The sequence below is a fragment of the Vombatus ursinus genome, unplaced genomic scaffold, assembly GCF_900497805.2.
Source record: "Vombatus ursinus unplaced genomic scaffold, bare-nosed wombat genome assembly UNPS02014841.1, whole genome shotgun sequence".
NCBI classification, from domain to species: Eukaryota; Metazoa; Chordata; class Mammalia; order Diprotodontia; family Vombatidae; genus Vombatus; species Vombatus ursinus.
This window is the reverse complement of record NW_020954619.1, coordinates 27,796,386-27,814,521: the sequence shown is the minus strand read 5'-3', so window position 1 is coordinate 27,814,521 and position 18,136 is coordinate 27,796,386. Positions and strand designations below refer to the sequence as shown.

The 18,136-nt window shown below is 33.6% G+C and overlaps 1 protein-coding gene across 1 annotated transcript in view; it reads right to left on the bottom strand.

The window, feature by feature from the left end:
- Window positions 1-18,136, bottom strand: part of CSMD1 (CUB and Sushi multiple domains 1) — a 2,488,924-nt gene that overhangs the window by 400,914 nt on the left and 2,069,874 nt on the right. The window contains exons 28-30 of the mRNA XM_027840340.1: window positions 16,439-16,577; window positions 12,929-13,116; window positions 7,975-8,169 (exon numbers count right to left, since the gene is read on the bottom strand). Of these exons, the coding sequence (XP_027696141.1) occupies window positions 7,975-8,169; window positions 12,929-13,116; window positions 16,439-16,577 (522 nt within the window). The remainder of the gene's footprint in view (window positions 1-7,974; window positions 8,170-12,928; window positions 13,117-16,438; window positions 16,578-18,136) is intronic.

The window sequence follows — 18,136 nt, the reverse complement described above, 5'->3', positions numbered from 1 at the left end:
GGATAAAAAAGTAAACTTCACAAGTACAAGATGGCAGCATGGGTAGACAACCGTCAGATCTGGGGATTTTCATGGACTGCAAGCTCATTATGAATCAGCGGTGAGATGTAGCAGCCAAAAAAACTAATGGGATCTTGAATATATGAGAATATATAAATTCCAGAAGCACATTTGATGGCCTTCCTTCCCTGACTTTAATCCCTTCATGTTCTTTTTCAATCAAATTCTTTGCTTCTTGAAAAAAAAACAAACTAGTCAATAATATAATTTTTAAGTCCCTGACAGAACACAGTCACTTTAGTCATTTCATAATCCCTCATCCCTTGATTATTTAGCACAATATCTCCCTCTATAAAGGGTGTACTAAAAGTCTTAATGTAGTTTTGAGTTTTAATAACAGCTTAATAGCTATATTAATTAATTTTATTCATTTATTTAATAATATAATTAACAAATATATAATAATAATAACTTACCAGTAAACTCTTGAAGAAAATAATAGTTTTATTATATTAAAACTGCACTAAGACTTCAGGGACAATTTGTTTAATGATATTTAGTTATGTTATTTCCTATTAGCATTTGGGTTTATTTTTACTTAACTTATATAAACTCAGTTGCTTTACCAGAAACCCAAAATAGCAAACATATCAAGGCCAGGGCCTGAGCTTTCAATTCCTCCTATAACTGATATGTCTTTTCTCTCCTGTCATAATTCTCTTTAGTACCCCAACATTGTCACTTAATCTTGATCTTAAAAAAAAAGAAAACTCTCCCTGACTTATACTTGAAGATATATATAACCTTTAAGTATATATCTTTGTATTTTACATGCAATTGGAAAACTGAAAAGGGTCTTTGAAGTCATTAGTCTACTCCTCTTCACTTTATATCTGGGAGAAATGAAACACATCAAATAATTAATTAAAGATTATATAGCTAGCTAATGGCAATGCTGAGTTTAAAACCTGACTTCTAACTTTGTGTTCTTTCCACTACAGCATATTGTTTCTCAGTAAATCTATAGCTAGGTATTTTTAAAATGATAGAAGAGAAATAGGCACAGATTTTAAACAACTTAATGCTTTAAAAGTTAAATACATTTTTCTCTCCTCTCTCTGTCTCTCTATCTCTGTGTCTGTCTTTCTCTTTTCAGAGAAAGGAGACTCTGGGTGTGGAATATAATCCATACATTCACACTTCATCTGTCTTCTCTGTTCCTACGGCCCCTCTGATTGGAGGGTGAAGCTGAGAGCTCCTCCCAGAATCTCCATTTGAAGAGGACATCCAGACCAGAGATCTCTTCATTTCCTACCCAACTGCAGTCCTTTGGATTTCTCCATCATGCCTCTTGTACCTACCCTCCCCTCTTCCTTTGAAATTTCCTTTTATGTTTCGTTTTTCACTATAGATTGTAAGCTCCTTGAGAGCACTTTTTCATATTTGTATCCTCAGTATTTAGCTCAGTATCTGACATATAGTAAGCCCTTAATAAATTTTTATTGACTGATTGACATAAAAATGTAGGACTAGGTTGAAGTTTTGGTTAGCTTTACTGCAGTGTTTTTATTTTTTCTCTATGATATAAAGAATAGCTCCCCAAGGGAAACAAAGAAGAGGCATATATATGCATTTATATATATATATATATATATATGTGTGTGTGTGTGTGTGTATACATATATACATATACATATATATGGTAAAACAAGAAAAATCTATAAGAATTTAATTTTCTTTCAAATAGATAATCGATCTAGCAAAATGCTGATAACTAAGCAAGACTTGTCTTGCAAAGCACTGTGGCACATGGATGAATTCTTTCAGTCTGTTATGGCACCAAATTTAGAGCTCAGTGATGAAATTCCAAATGTCTATGGACTAACTATGTTACCTTGAAAATCAATGCATTTTGAAAGAGCCACAGGAAAATAACTATCTGGAGCTCTGGTAGTATTTAAAAATGACAAATTTCTAAACTGTTAGCTTAGTTTTATCAAATGAAGCTCTCCCTTTGCAGCTGCATGCAATCTGTCCCTCTAACACCCTGCAACTATTCCACTGAGTGTTTGCTCTTGTTCAAAATAAAAGTTCAATGTCACCTTTAAGTGGGTAGACTTTCTATAACAAAGTTAAAATCTTGCAAAAAACTGTAGAAGACCAGTGAAATACTGATAGATCTTTAACTATCTCGATGTAGCTCTTCTCTCAAATGTTTTCTAGTTGCTGAACCACATAAACTTGACAAACACAGTGCTTCATTGCCTCCCTTTTTTTCTTGTTCATCCATAGAGTTATAAATTAAAATAAATATAAATCCTTGTTATAAATACTTATTTATCCATAGAGTTATAAATTAAAACAGCAAGTAGAGATGAAAAATAGGCAAGAAATCATGATCTGTGATAGCATTTTGATGCCAGCTCATCAGAGACCAGAATCCTTTTTTGATCAAGGACACCTGCAGATATATTTTATCAAGTGAGACTACAAAGATTTCTTTTTGACTAAGGATAAGATGAAAGAATAAGGTTTTATAAAAATAGAGAACAATGTAAAAATCAAAGGTGAAATGAAAGAAAACTTTCCTGCCATTTTATTTCTCATTTCCTTGATAAATCATGTTCAGGCTTCAAATTCTTAGCGGGATTAAAAAAACATACTAAAATATCAGATCTCATTTCAGATACTAATGATCAAATGAAGAATTTAACAAAAAAAAGTATGTAATTTCTACATTTTGCATACTCATTTTCTTGAAAATGACTACTTGATTTAAGAAATATATTTGAATAGGAATGAAGTGCTATCAGTGAATTATAATATATTAATATGATAGCAGAAGAAAAGGCATAAATATGATCTCACTAATTAACTAATTTACATGTTAAATGGATCATTTCCTAGAGGAATGAAGAAAAGCAGTAATACTTGAAACAGATGGTAGTAACTTAGTTGTGTATCTATTTGTTTAATTGAGATAGATTTCCAATGTAAAATCAGCTGAATACAATATAGATTGATATTAGCAAATGAGAGCTTCTCTCTCATAACACATAACAAAGAATACCATACATTTATATGTTCTGATCTTGCTCCATAGCATCTCTCACTTTTATAAAAATTGTCACAGAATTTCAGAGTGGGAAGAGACATCAGAGTCATGTACTCCAACTCATAACTGAAGACCCTTTCTTGTAATGGTTTGATAGAATGAATATTATAACAAATAGTCCTACCCCAAAATGGAATAGGCTGGCTTGTGATGTAGTGAGAACACCATCATTAGAGTAGTTCAAACCTAAGTTGGATGATCATGTATTGATGATGGGAGATAGTGGTGTGAGCATGAGGAAAGATAAAAAGAGATAGAGACAGAGAAATGAGACACACAGAGAGAAATTGAGTGAAAAATCTACTTCCATTATCTGTCACAGAAAATAAAGCAACTTATATATTAGGCTATATAATTATGATCATATATGTGATAGGCCCACCATTTTCTTTCATTGTTCTCCAGGCTGCTGGACTCTCTAGACTTTCTCTACCATGCCAAAGAAACCTCTTCACCTAAGAAATTTATTCTATCCATGGACTTCTCAAACTGGAAGTATCCTTGCCCCATGACTTCTCAGTACCTTCATTTAAGGAGGACATAAGCTTTTCAGGTCAAACTCAGGACTCTCCAATCCTCTCCCCTTTTAACTTTCTTTTATGTATTGTCTTCCCCCATTAGAATATAAGTTCCTTTAGGGAAACAACTGTCTTTCCTTCTGCTTATATCTGTAGATCACTAGTCCCCTGAGATCCAGTCCCAGCTCTGTCACTAATATGCTCTTATGACTCTGGTAAAATCACTCTGTTGGTCAGAAAAATGGATGACCACTTCCTAAAAACTTTATAGAAGAGGTTCCTGTTTAAGTATGGATTAAATTAGAATCAGGGAATGTTACCCTTTTTGTGTGTCATGGCAGTCTGGCACAACCTATGGAATCTTCATAGAATCATGTTTTTAAAATTAATAAAATAAAATACACAGGGTACCAAAGGAAATCAATTACATTGACATAAAGGTATATATTTTTTTTCTCTCACATAGTGTCACAGAACCCTTGACATCTATTGGCCCTTGTGGACCCCCCATTAAAAACCCTTGGACTAGTTGCTCTTTGAGATGTCTTCAGCCCTTAAATTCCTTAATGATTCTCTGACTCTCTCTTGTCTTAGTTTTATTTTTTTTTATTTTTAAAATGTGGGAGTTTTCAAGGAAATGTTGTTTAATGGAAAAATAACTGAATTTAGAGACAAAAGACCTGGGTTGTAATCCCAGCACTTACAACCTGAATGACCCTGGGCTAATTATCTCCTTTCCCTAACCCTCAGTTGCTTCATCTCTGAAGTGAAAGATTTGGATCAATTGATCTCTAAGGTTTCTTTCATTTCTAACATGATATGATTCTGGGCAGGGCACTAATAATAAACATTGAAACTGAGTTTATGAATCTCTTCTCCACTGTTTTGCCTGTAAGGCTCAACCCATACAGCCAGAGCCAGAATATCCTCTCTAAGTACCATCTTGGGGGCCAGCAATTCCCTTAAAATTCTCATCCACAGCTTAGTCTTGTCAGAATTCAAAGGAGGCTTATTCCTACAGATGTTGGCTGTACACAAAAATAGTCATGGAATTTTGGCCTAATCATTGGACCAATAATAGAGAAATCATGTAGCTGGACTAATCTTAGGGCTCACACAATTGGATGTGCTTAGGATTTACAGCAGCTGCTGAGGAAGCTCAGCACAACACTGAGGCTGCCTCTCACTGCTGATGCTGAAGCATGTCACACTGCAGTGTGGTGCCTCTTGTTGGTATGCCAGTCATGCTACTAAGAACACGTTCCATGTATTTTCATCATTGTCATGGAACACTGGTTGCAAAGCATTCCCTTTTATAGTTGCTTAGGCTCGCATTGCTTGTCAACTGAAGTTACTCCTTTTAATTTTTTTGTGGGGTGGTAGTGGTGATGAAAGCTCATAATTGCAAAAAAATCATTTGATTTGCTTTTATTATCTTTATATGTTTCAGTTAATCCCTTCCCTCACATAATTATAATGAAATATTTGGCATACAGTTGAGAAAGAAATGGAATGAAAAATAGGAAAAAGGAAAGAAGAAAAAGTGAGTAGGGGACAGAGGTGAGGATGGATAATAGGGAAGAACAGTAGAAGAGAAGAAAAAAGTGTAACTTGTTTATAAGTTGATTCATTTTGAACACTGCAATTTCCTTAATTCAACATTTTTTTTAATTAACTCTAGAAAACTCTTCATCCTGGAAGATCATTTCATTCCTATAATTCATACTATGGACATACCCTCAGTCCCTGTAGCCCTTCCCTCTAATTGGACGACTCCTTTCAGAACCTCCATTTAAGGAGGTCCCTTAGGGCAGCCTTTATTTCTCTTCAAGCTGGAATCAATCTATATTGCTCCATCATGCCCCTAGACCAAATACCTTTCCTCCACCTCCCTCCCTTTTTGGCACCCTTTTATATGTTGTCTTCCCCCTTTTAGAATGTAAGCTCCTCAAGGGCAAGAACCATCTTTCATTTTACTTGTATTTGTATTACCAGGGCATAGAATAGTATCTGGCACATAGTAAGTGCTTAATAAATGATTGCTGACTGACTGAACAGTATCAGAATAGATCCCAGGAAAAAGAATTTGTCATCTAGCCTATGGGCCAAGACAAATAAAAACAACTAGAGAATACAGTTGATTTTTCCTTCAATCAATCAATCAGCATTAGTTTATATTATTTAAAAGACCTTCCTACAAAGATCTTGGAATACAGAAATGCAAACATATAAAATGGATAAATTAGTAGGTGATTCATTCAATGAACATTTAAGTCATTCATTTTCTACATTTTTTCAGTGCCTCACACATACAATCACAGTCAAATTTCATCATGTAATCAAGAACTGGATATAAGAACTACAATATGGGTCCTTTAAATTCTGTAATTGCTATATTAGTTCTCAAATTCATAGCTTAAGGCCACAATGTCACTGCCATTTAGCAGCTAAAAATAGACACCTCTACTGATTTTACACATATATATGTGTATGTATGTGTATGTATGTATATGCATGTATAAACACCCATAAATTATTATATTTATATATATACACATATATGTGTGTGTATATGTATATAATATATATATATATAATATATATATATATAATTTAATTTTGGAAGCAAATAAACTGTAATGATGAAGTCAAAGGAGGCACAATTACAGCTCAAGTGTTTCCACCGAAATTAGCTCACTTATCAGGAAGAAGTTAAATTTCTGTATAAGCTTAGGTAGATTTATAAGACCTTCATACAACATTCATGTTTACATGATGTGTGCCTATACTGTCTACATACATATATGATAGGTTATCATATCTGTGAAAATTTTCATTCAAATATCAGCTTAACCATGGAGATATATTTTACATAGACCTAAAAATTGTCTTTCACAATGCTGCCTTCAGCACCCCCATCCTCCAGTGTAATCCTATTCCAGTTAGACTCATTTTGCTTCCAGATAAGAAGTATATAAACATATACATACAAGTTTCCTTGTGAATACTAGGGCTTTCTTCCTGCTGAGGTACTTTTAAAAAATTACAATATGTGATAGCATTTCCTTTTATTATACTTTAAATGAAATTTATCCAATGCATTTCGCATCTGAAAACTCCCAAGCTGGGTAATGAGAGTTGTTTTTGCTCGAGTTGATCCTTTAGTTCATCTTATTAATTCATTGTTCTGAACTGAAAGGATTTCAAATGGCAAACCACTCCAGTATCTTTGCCAAAAAAAAAAACCCAAAGGTGGTCACCAAGAATTGGACATGACTGAAACTAGTGAACAACAACAGCAACATAAACATATATGTTTGTAGGTGTGCATATGTAAAAACCAAATTGTTTTACCTTGCTTCAGCTTGCCAAATGATACCACAATATAAGGGTAGTTTTTTTTTTCAGTTTTGTGTAGCTAGGATTAAGTCACTGCATGTCTTCCTAAAACGAGTTCAAATCTTGAGCATTTCAAATTTCTTGTGATCTTTAAATTTGATTTTAATTCATGTCGAAGTGTTTCATAATTAGAAGCTTCTGATATGCTCCCATTCTTAAATTCTAAAAATGCATTCTATGTTTTTTCAAATGATATTTATCTATCCAACTGGTTTTTTTCATCATTTCTCCCTCCCAATCCTCTATGCTGCTACCAAGCCAATTTTCAAAGGCACATTTTTGACCATATCACCAACCTGCCCCAAAAGAGAGGAACTTCTATCTCACTTCTATCTCCTTCGGTACCTGAATTCCTTCAAAGCTCAGCTCAGGTGCTGCCTCCTGCACAAAGCTTTTCCAATTACTCCCTTCCCCCTACCTCCTGCCCAGAAACTGATCGTGTTCCTGAAATTAGCTTTCATTTACTTTGCTTATATTCTGTGTAGTTGTTGTTCATCCTTTGTTTTCAAAGAGGACCAATGACATCACGAAGTAATGTCTTGATTGTGCATGAACTGAATTTAAGTGAGGCACAGTTGCATATTTGCTGAGTCTTTTTTTCAGTCGTGTCCAACTCTTCATGATCCCATTTGGGGTTTTCTTACTGTCTCCTTAAATAAGAAAGTAAATTGCTTAATGGTAGGGTCTATTTCATTTGTATCTTTGTATTCCCAGAGCCTACCCTGATGCCTGACATATAGAAGGTGTAGGAATAAATTCTTGCTCATTCATTAGTCTAAAAATGAACATATATATATATATATACACATACACACATATATGTGCATATACATATATATACACACATATGTTTTAACTTAATAATCTGAAAATTTTGTTCCTCAATTATTTCCAAATGCATTACTGAAGATATTTCTAAGGAAATACATGGTAAACGCATACCACTGCAAGATGGCAAGACTCTATTCCAGGCAGGTTTTCCATCTATGCCAATCACACAAGTTATAGATGAAGGATCAACAATCTTATAACCAGAATCACATTGATAAGTCACAGTTGAGCCGAGTTTAAAGTCTGTTCCAATTCTTGTCCCATTCATTATATTTCCAGGGTCAAAACAGGCTTCCCGGGGCTTTTCTATAAAAGAAAGGAATATAACATATCACTTCCACAAAACATGGGGAGTGGAAAATCTTTTGTTTCTTTTAAATTGTTTTGTTTTCATCTTTACATCAGAAGGTAATTGACAATTAGATTACCTGATAAATTATTAGAACATTATTAAAAATCTATCATCCAATTTCATATATGTTATTTCTTTGGAAATGTATTTTTAAGATTCTTTATTAATTTTTTTCATGGACATCATTACCCAATACCACCTCCTGCCACCAGAATCCTACCTTATAATAAATTGTACAGTTAAAATGGCTATATTGATCTTGTTATAAAATAGTAACTTCATTCTTAATCCATTGTTCACCATTTCTCTACCAAGAAGGGAGATATACTTATCTGTGGACTTATATTTATATTAGAAAAACGCATCTAGGATCACATCAGTGTTGCCATTTCAAGAATAGTTGGTTCCATTTTTTCAGCTAGACAACTGAAGCTAGAGTAAAAGGCATAAATGTACAAAAACGAATCCTGCAATAGGCTAAAGTAAGAAATTGGAAGAATTACATTCCTTTTCCTCCAGGAAGAGATAACTGAACATGTTGTGACTTCTATAATTCTAGGGCATACTTAATAATGCCCTAAAGAGCTAGAATGGGAAATTTGGGATGATATTAATTATTCCTTCTATGATTCCAATGTCTACTTACAAAGCACACTCAGTGGCCACCTAATGATTAACTCTTTTTGTAGTCAGATTAGATTTTTATCAGGTTTCCTGACAATTTTAGTTTATCTTGGTACTTTGATTAGGGTCAACCAGGCTTCTGCTCTCAGACTCTGGGGCCTTCTCACCCTGGAATGTGCTTCCACCATGCTGGCCCCCTTCTCTCATTGGGGAGTTACTTCTGGAATTGGGGTGGAGTGGAGGGGGTCTTTCCATTTTGAGATTGGGCCCAGTCTGACCTTGCTTCATTTCCCTCATGGCTGTGTGCCTGAATCTCCAGGCTTCATACCCATGGTGCTTTGTGGGAACCTTCTACCCACACTTTGTGATTTTCAGCTCCCTTTTATTTATTGTCTTCCCATTAGAAAGTAAGCTTTTTGAGGGACTGTCTCTTTGCCTGTATTTTTATCCCCAAAATATAAGCATAGTATCTGGCAAATAGTAAATATTTAATAAATGCTTGTTGCCTGCTTAACTACCCACCTGCTGACTCTAGTTTCCCAGACACACTAGGCAAACAAAACTTAACTTTTACTTTCATTTGAACTAGAAAGATCATTCCCTCATTCTAATTTCAGACCACTGACTTCATCCACCCCCCACTGCTTGTTCTTACAACTCTTCTATCAGATATCAACCCATTTAAAACCTGGAGAGTATCTAAATAAGGACAACTAAGATAATGAAAGGATTTGAGTAAATGCCTTCTGACAATGGTTTGAAGACACTCAGAAGGTTTATAGAAGCCTCAGGGGTCGTATGCAGTGGAAAGAACATGGTAGTTATCTTCAAGTGTTTGAAGGGATAGCATGTGAAAGAGATATAGGTTTGTTCTGTTTGAATCCAGATGGTAGAACCAGGGAGACTATGAGGCAGACCTTATAAGTTGCAGAAACAGATTGAAGCTTGATTTTAGGGAGAAATTATTAATATTTAGAACTTTTCAAAAATAGATATTACTGCCATGGAATGCAGTGAATTCTCCATCAGAGTAGGGTGGGATGAAGAGGGGTCTTCAAAAAAAGTTGGGATGAGCACCTGTGAAGTATGCTGTAAAGGGCATTCTTGTTTGGATCTGGATTAGACTGGATAACTGCTGAGAATTCATGATTTTGTAAACCCCATTCACTCTATCATTTTCCTTCTACACCTGTCTAGACCCGTACAACATACAACTTTACTCCTTATCTTATGCTTCAGTTAAAACTTTTGTCAGACTGATTTTGATTGATTGTACATCCATTCCCCTTTCATGAAGCTGCCCATAATAGATCACTGCTAACAGACTTTTGGGATGTGCTTTCAGATTTATACTGACTAAATTTCAAAAGGGTAAGAAAATGTATTGAATATTGCAGGGCAAAATAATGATCTTATGAGATAGTGCCTTTGGTGATTTAATTTCTGAATTTTTTTCCCACCTATGACATGAATGCTTTCTCAATCTTTGGAATGATTCATGAATTACTCTTAACACCAAATTTCTCCTTGTACTAGATTTTACAAAATATGTCCTTTATAGAGAAGGAACCCATCAGTAACTTAGCATTTCATCATTTTTATGTACATGATCATTTATCTAAACTCAATTTACATTACAACCTTAAAATGTTTGGTTATACCAACAGCAGGTGAAACTATGTTTTAAAATTGGCATAGGACTTCAAACTACCTGCATAAAATAGACAGCTGGTCATGTTCATCCTCTTATTTAGCTTAAAGTCATAATAGTACTTGTTCACTGAAAGTCATGATTGTGCTTTTAATTTTTTTTTGTCTAATTGATATAATTGCAACAATAATCAGAGAAAACATCACCCAAAGTGTTCTCGGTATGGGCCTTGCATGCTTGAAGTAGTTCCACATTAGGTAAGGTCAATTTCTCTAGATATAGTCATATAAATATATTTTTTAAAAAATATTTTCTCTTTCTGCTTTTTTTAAAGAAAATACTTATGGTTTTCAACACAGTCAGCCTTATTTTTTCCATCCTAGATCATTGTCTAATATATTTATAACTTCTGGTTCAAAAATAAAATTTCTCCATTTGTTATTTGACTAAAATCCCATTTTTATCTTTAGTATTTCATTTAATAACTTTTATTTCAGCTAGCAGGCTTTTTTCTACAATGGTCCTCCATCTTTAATATTTTGTTTCTTCTATATAGCTGTCAATTCCATATATGTGGTGATAAATCACTGGTACACTTTTTGGATAGACACGGTCATTTTTTTTTCCTTTCTAGGTTGGTGACTTCCTAACATTGTGGTTTACCCTCTGGCTCAAGTCTGCTACATGTAGAATAATTTGTGAGCTATGCTGCTCTGGTATCTGACAGGTTTGTATTTGTCAAGATATGTTTAGTTGCACATCATGATTATTTTTGTTTTATTTTGTTTTTTCCTTAATTTTCTTTTGCTGCCTGAGGAAAGATAGTGTCAATTATTTCACTGATTACATCATAAACCTGACCTTTGGTGGAGGGAACCAACGTTCCTACACCCACATTTTTCATAGTTTTATGTTTTGTTTGTAGCAATAAAGAATTAGCTTTCAAAACATCATGGTTAGAATGCCCTTTGCAGAGGTCTAAGCTACTATCCCAGCTGCAAATGTGTTACTTAACATAACAGAAAAATAGGATGCAGAGCTGAATTCCATAACTCCAGTAGATATGTGATCTCAATGATATTAGGATTCTCTCTAACTATGGAGATGATAATCCATCTATGACTGGTCATCCTTTGGGATTCTTGTTCATGTCTTACACTACTATTACTAATGGGACTCATTAAATATTATCTTGACATTGGTAAGGACTTCAATGGAGCTTGTAAGGTATATTTCAATTATCTGTCATTTGTCATTTGACTACACAATCTTCTTTTTTGATCATCCCTTACTTTGATGACAACATTTAGACTGCTCCTCAATAACTATTTGTTGAGGTTATTATCTTCTTATTACAAATAAATCTGTCATTAATAAATGGTAAAAGCATGAATCTTATTGGATAAGAATATGACTGATTGGGAGGGAGTAAGAAATCTTCCAATTATATGGCATGACCCAAGAAGTTTGTTTCTAAGTTTATGTCAAAGCATGGTAGATCCCCAATGTTGTTAGATATCTCCAGAATATACATTAAAGAACTTTGGCTACTGAAATAACTTGCTTCATTTTTTCAATTCCTCAGTTTACAGACTTAAATTAGCTTCTCCACTAAAGAAATTACTTGTTAATTGTTTATTTCTTTGGTCTCAGGTGAAAGGAATTTCAAAGAATCACAAATTCCATAGAAGATTGAGTTCTTAGCATTTTATTTTTTCAATATTATTCAAATAGTTCCCTGAAAATAAGTTTGGCAAAATATATTTTATTGTTTTAATAGGCCCATGCCAAAAAGTTTTTCTTGGTGTACTCTCAGATTATGTAGGAATTCCACTCATACAAAGCGACAAAGGAAGAAAAGACTAAAAATTTTGTACAGCACTTAGAATAACTTGTGTCTTATGCAACCACAGAGAAAGTAAAAATATTGCATGATGTTGGTGATTTTTTGTAGGGGAGAAGGGCAAGAAGATTATCAAGGAGGGGTACAAAGGAATAGAGAAAACAAGAAGATATAATTCCCATTTGTTTCATTCATTGAAAATAAAACTGATAGAAGTCACAACTGACTTTCTTATTTTCCAGATTAAAAATTCTAAAGAGAACTTTAAAGTACTGAGTAACTCTTCAAGGCTCTTATAATCAACTAAATATGTTTGTATTATAACTATAAAATTTAATTTTCTTAATAACTAAAATATTTTGAAAATATTTTTTATTACTCTCTCATAGCTGTTTCAGAAGTTTACTTAGGAATATCCTATTCTTCTCAAGGGACAGCACTAATTTATACCAATATCCAACAAAGATATATATGACAGGGTTTTTGAAACTAAAGGCAAGACCACTTACAAAAACGCTTTCAAATAAATTAATTCTATTCAGATTTCCTTCCACATTATGAATGAATAGATAAGAAGTTACAATGAATAAAATACCTTTAAATTCAATGGCAAATCCAGATAAGCCAACTGAAGCATCACTTCGAAAAGCCAAAAAAAGACTATTTCCATTGCTCTCTATTCTTTCTGGTGCCTGAGAACCTTGAAAACTCCCAATTAAAGGACTATTGGAATCTTCACCTTCATAGATATGAAGAAAATCATAACTTGGTTCCATGTTGAAACTAAAAAAAATGAAAATTTTGATTAGTTTGTGTAATGATCTTTCTCTCCCTCCCTCTCTTTCTCTCTTTCTCTCCCTTTCTCTCCCTCTCTTTCTCTCTTTCTTTCCCTCTCTCTCCCTCTTGCTTTCTCTCTCTCCACATCTCTTTCAGGTGTGCATGCACAACACACACACACATATGAAAATTAACTCCCACATTTCAGATAGTCAACAAAGATTAATTAACAATAATAATAAGCAATTTCATTGCCCCATAATTTGACTCTGAGGGAAGTTCAGGTAGCACTGTGGGAAAAAGGCATCATGAACTACAAGCTAATAAATGTGGCTATCAGTTCTTTGACCTTTGGTAAGCTTATTTTAAATGCTTTCCCTACATAGTGGAATTGAGCTCAGTAATATGATTTCTACTTCATTTTATGTCACTTAGGTTTCAGAACAATCCATCTTCTTTATGACTGTCCATAACAAATTTAGTTTTCATTATGTTTAGAAATATACACTATACATTTGAACTGACTGGGCAAATATTTTTGATAGTTGCTGAGATTTTTTTTCACCTCAGTAGAACATATTTCATGTTACTGAAGTGGATCACTGTGTTCTAAAAGATTTGCTACAACTTATGCCAAAGAAGGAGGGAGTGATTGTGAGAATACTGAATGTATGAGGCAGTTTGTTTAATACTAGCTTAACAGTTAATATATTCTTTGCAATTATTCTTGACAACTGCACTCAAAAAGTGTTGCACTGAAACAACAATTATGGCATATTCACTGTAAATGTTAACCAGTGGTGAAAATGATAGGGAATATAGTATAAAGAGCTCCAGAACTTCTTGATCCCACCAGTGAGCAAACCAATTAACCCCAGATGTATGATCTAATTGCTCAGGGTCCCCAGAGAAAATCATCAGCTTTTCCTCTATTCTTTACTGTTGTGTTCAAAGCTAATCATTTTATATTATTTGGACAGGGTTTTTCAAAGGTAATTATAATCCATAGTCCTCATACAGACTACCCTTACAATGTAAGTAAAGCTTGGTGATATGAATTACAAAGTATAAAAATAATATCACATGGAACACATAGACAGATATAGATCTACAAATATAGATACCTATATGTATATCTATAGGTATAAATATAGATCTACATAGATCTTTTTCCATATGTGTGTGTGTGTGTGTGTGTGTGTGTGTGCGAGCGCACGCCTAGGACCTTTTTTGAAATTAACATTTCTTTCCACCATTCAGAATCTGCTATTTCTTACTTGACTCACCCATGGATCCTACATATTTACAGATTTAGTCAGAGCCATCTGTGACAATTCAACATGGCTTACACCTCATGCGATCAGGGATGTGACAAATTATGTTTGAATGAAATTACCAAACAAAACAAAACAAAACAAAACAAAAAACCCACCACTGACAGTTTTGAGTGGGGGGCATGACAATGTAGATCCCTTGCTATAGTGCTAAACCAAATCTATGCTATGCTGTGTTGTTACTGCAAGGCTTATGTGTTTGGAGGGTTCATCAGATTTTATATTGGTATAGGTGCTCTAAGTGAATTTATTAGAGGTAATTCTTCAGTCTTTCTTGGCTAATTAATAAAAAGGAGGCAGTTGACCAATATAAATTGTTCTAAATAAAAATAATCTTTGTGAAATTGACGATTTGAAAAGCTATTATCAAGGCTCTGGTCATTTCTTATACTTAGGATACTGAAAAAGGTGTGAATATCACTTTATTACTACTGATCATTTATTGGACTTCAGATACATTTATGCCCTACATTCTATAGGGACTTAGAAAATCCACATGATACTTAAGGTCATGACAACATATTGTGATGGCACCATATTTCTATATTAGATGAGAATATAGAGAAAAGGTGAGGAACATGTTATCCACAGAGTGACATATGGAAGCACTATATTCTGGGTTAAGAGAATATAAAATCAAATGGGAAGCTAATTTGTAGTAAAGCAATTCCTGTATACCTTGAAAGATGATCGGCTTTGGTAAACTTCATGAACTGACTCTTGAAACTGAAACTGATGGGAAACCAGATCTTCAGACATTTGTGCTAATGAGGCCCTTTCTCTACTAGCAACATCACAGAGGAAAAAGAGTCCTTGAGTCCTAAAAGATATCCTTAAAATTTTGACTACCAGTATAAGTGTTAGCCAGTAGGGCAGATGAAAAGTAAGGACTATTTTTGCGTAGGGGATTGACCTGTAGTTCCATTGGCCTAGAACGTGAATTTACCTAGTATTCTTACAAATTGTCTGCTAGGATGTAATAGCACACAGTGTGTGATTTCATCATCAGTAAACTCAAAGCATGCTAGCTTGTCATTAATACACACAAAATCCAAAGGCATAAATATAAAAGCAATATTAATAAACTTCATTAAAATGGTATTTTGAGAGGAAGTGGCCACATATAAGCCTGATTTGTTTAATCATTAAACAAATATGTTGAAAGCAAATATATTCAATTTATTGGCAATTGAAATGTAGTTGGTTAACTTGGATAAAGAAATATGTTGTGGGACTCTATTGGACTCCATGTAGATAGAAGCATCATAGTCATTTAACTGCAAAAATCTGAAAGCAAAATTTAAAGATAGAGAAGAAATTCTTGATTTTTAAAAAGTAATTTTCAACAGGACACTATAAAAACAATTTAGGAAAAATGTTAATGACTTTTGAACTTTTTTCAAATAGATTAGCAGAATCTATTTTTTTAAATTAAGACTTTTAATAATGTCTGATATTAATTAAGCCTTTATCAGTAATCTAATTATTAGAAGGTTCTTTTCCCTATATTTCTAAAAAAAATCAGTGCTGTCTTCATGATAATATCAATACGAACCTTGGGAATTTTAGACAAGTAATATTATAAAGATAAATTAGCTATCACCAAATCCAGATATTATATTAATGAGACAATGTACAAAAGGTCTCTAAATCACTTTTTCAATTACTTTTCCTGAATATTCTATGAAGTAAGTTTTCTCTGATGGAATCAGTCATGTCAGTTTCAGTGTTCCAAAGCTAGTCTTGGTATGTCATACATGTTTTTTTTTTTCTGCTTCTGGTGCATATTTTGGCACTAAAAAGGGCCATAAAATAAAATAATCTATTTTCCTTTCTGTCATTCTCAATAAGTATATAGAAGGTAATAGATATATACTCTGGGGCTCAGTCATATATGGAAGTAAGAACTTTATGAAGTGATAAATGGTGCAATTTTTTTTTTGGTGCGACATTTAAAACCCTGCTAAATAAAGGTGTTCCTCTAGAAATGGTACCTTTTGAAAATCAGGGCAATGACAAAGTCTGGGTTTACTTTTATTCTCCAGTCACATTCTTTCCCAGGAGGATATGGTTGTGGGTAGTTAGGTGATAAAATGACACCTGCTGGACCTGTCAGATTTCCTCCGCATGCAGCTGTCACAAAAGAGGAAAGGGATGGGAGGAGAAAAAGAAACTGATCAATTATGTTAAATTATACATCATAAACCTGTTATAGGAAAACAAATATTCCCTAGGAATACTCTCACACCCCCTCAGCCATTATTTAGCCCTTTGATATTCAAGAGGTCTATGCAATTTTTTTTTCAGTTTTCTGTTAATCAGTTGTATATGATGGCCCTGACCTAACCTCATTTTTTCCCTTAGAATTTCATTTTCAGAACATTAAAAAAAACAAAACTACATAACCATAATTATGAATTGGATCCAAACCAATTCACAAACCAAAACTCTATCTCTTCCTCCATAATGATTTTTATCTTGGCCATTTTGTTACAAAATCATAATCAACATCTGATTTCCGGACACATTTGTATCATTACAAAGTTCATGTTTTACATGCCATCAAATTAATACTTCATTTAGTTTATAGGATCAGAGAACAAGAGCTGGAAAGGTACCTCAGGAGTCATCTAGTCCAATCCCCTTGTTTTACAGATAAGGGAACTGAGACTTAGGGAGGTTAAATGCCTTACTTTGCCCAAGGAAACACAGTGTGGGAAGTGAGATTTGAACATAGGTCATTTGATATATGTTTTTCATTACATCTGCCTTGAATTTAATAATAAATTTTATAAATTGTCATTTAGGTGACATATATAGATATAGACATTTGTCTTTATCTATATATGTATAACATAATAATATATAACAGCATGATAAAATTATTATCACAATTATTTATAGTTATAGGTATAGGAAATAGAATGGTAATTTAACCAGTGAAGAAATTTCCTTTACCAATTTGGATTTGCATCTTCTCTGCAATTTATAGTGTGCCTAGAGATTTGAGTCAGGGTCAGACAAACAGTATGACCAAAAATTGGGATGTGAACCCTGTTCTTCCTTTCACAAAAGCCAGATATCTATGCTACAAGGTCTTACACATATATAACACTTTACATTTTATGAAATCCTTTCTCATTTTAGAGAACAAGAAAGGTTATTTAAAAATCAATCCCCAAGGAGAGAAGTTATTTTTCCAGTATATTATGAAAACACTTTGCTTTTTCATTTAACATACCCTTATTAAGATCCTACTAAGTACAAGACAAGATAAATGATGAAATATTACCAAAAGCCAAGACCATTCAATGTTAGTAAGGTCACATTTGATACAGATGTTGGTGAAGAATCATGTGTGTTATTAAAGAATAGGAATTTCTGGACTCATCACTGAGAAGTCATATTTAGAATAGCATAACATCTTTAAATTATTATTTTTAAATAATATTCATCAGAATTTAGAAAATGTAGTTTCCTTGCTCTGCTTGGTTTGAACTTCATGGAACAAGATGCCTGGAAGGGCCAGGATAATCTGATCACTTGAAATCTCATTGCCATGCTATTTAACTCAGCCTTATAGACTCAACATTTTCCTAATTCCCTCACTGCCCCTCCCTTAAAGAAGAGGAAGGGAATAACCATTTATTTAACGCCAACTATGTGCCAGGCTTGTGTATAGTGCCCAATGA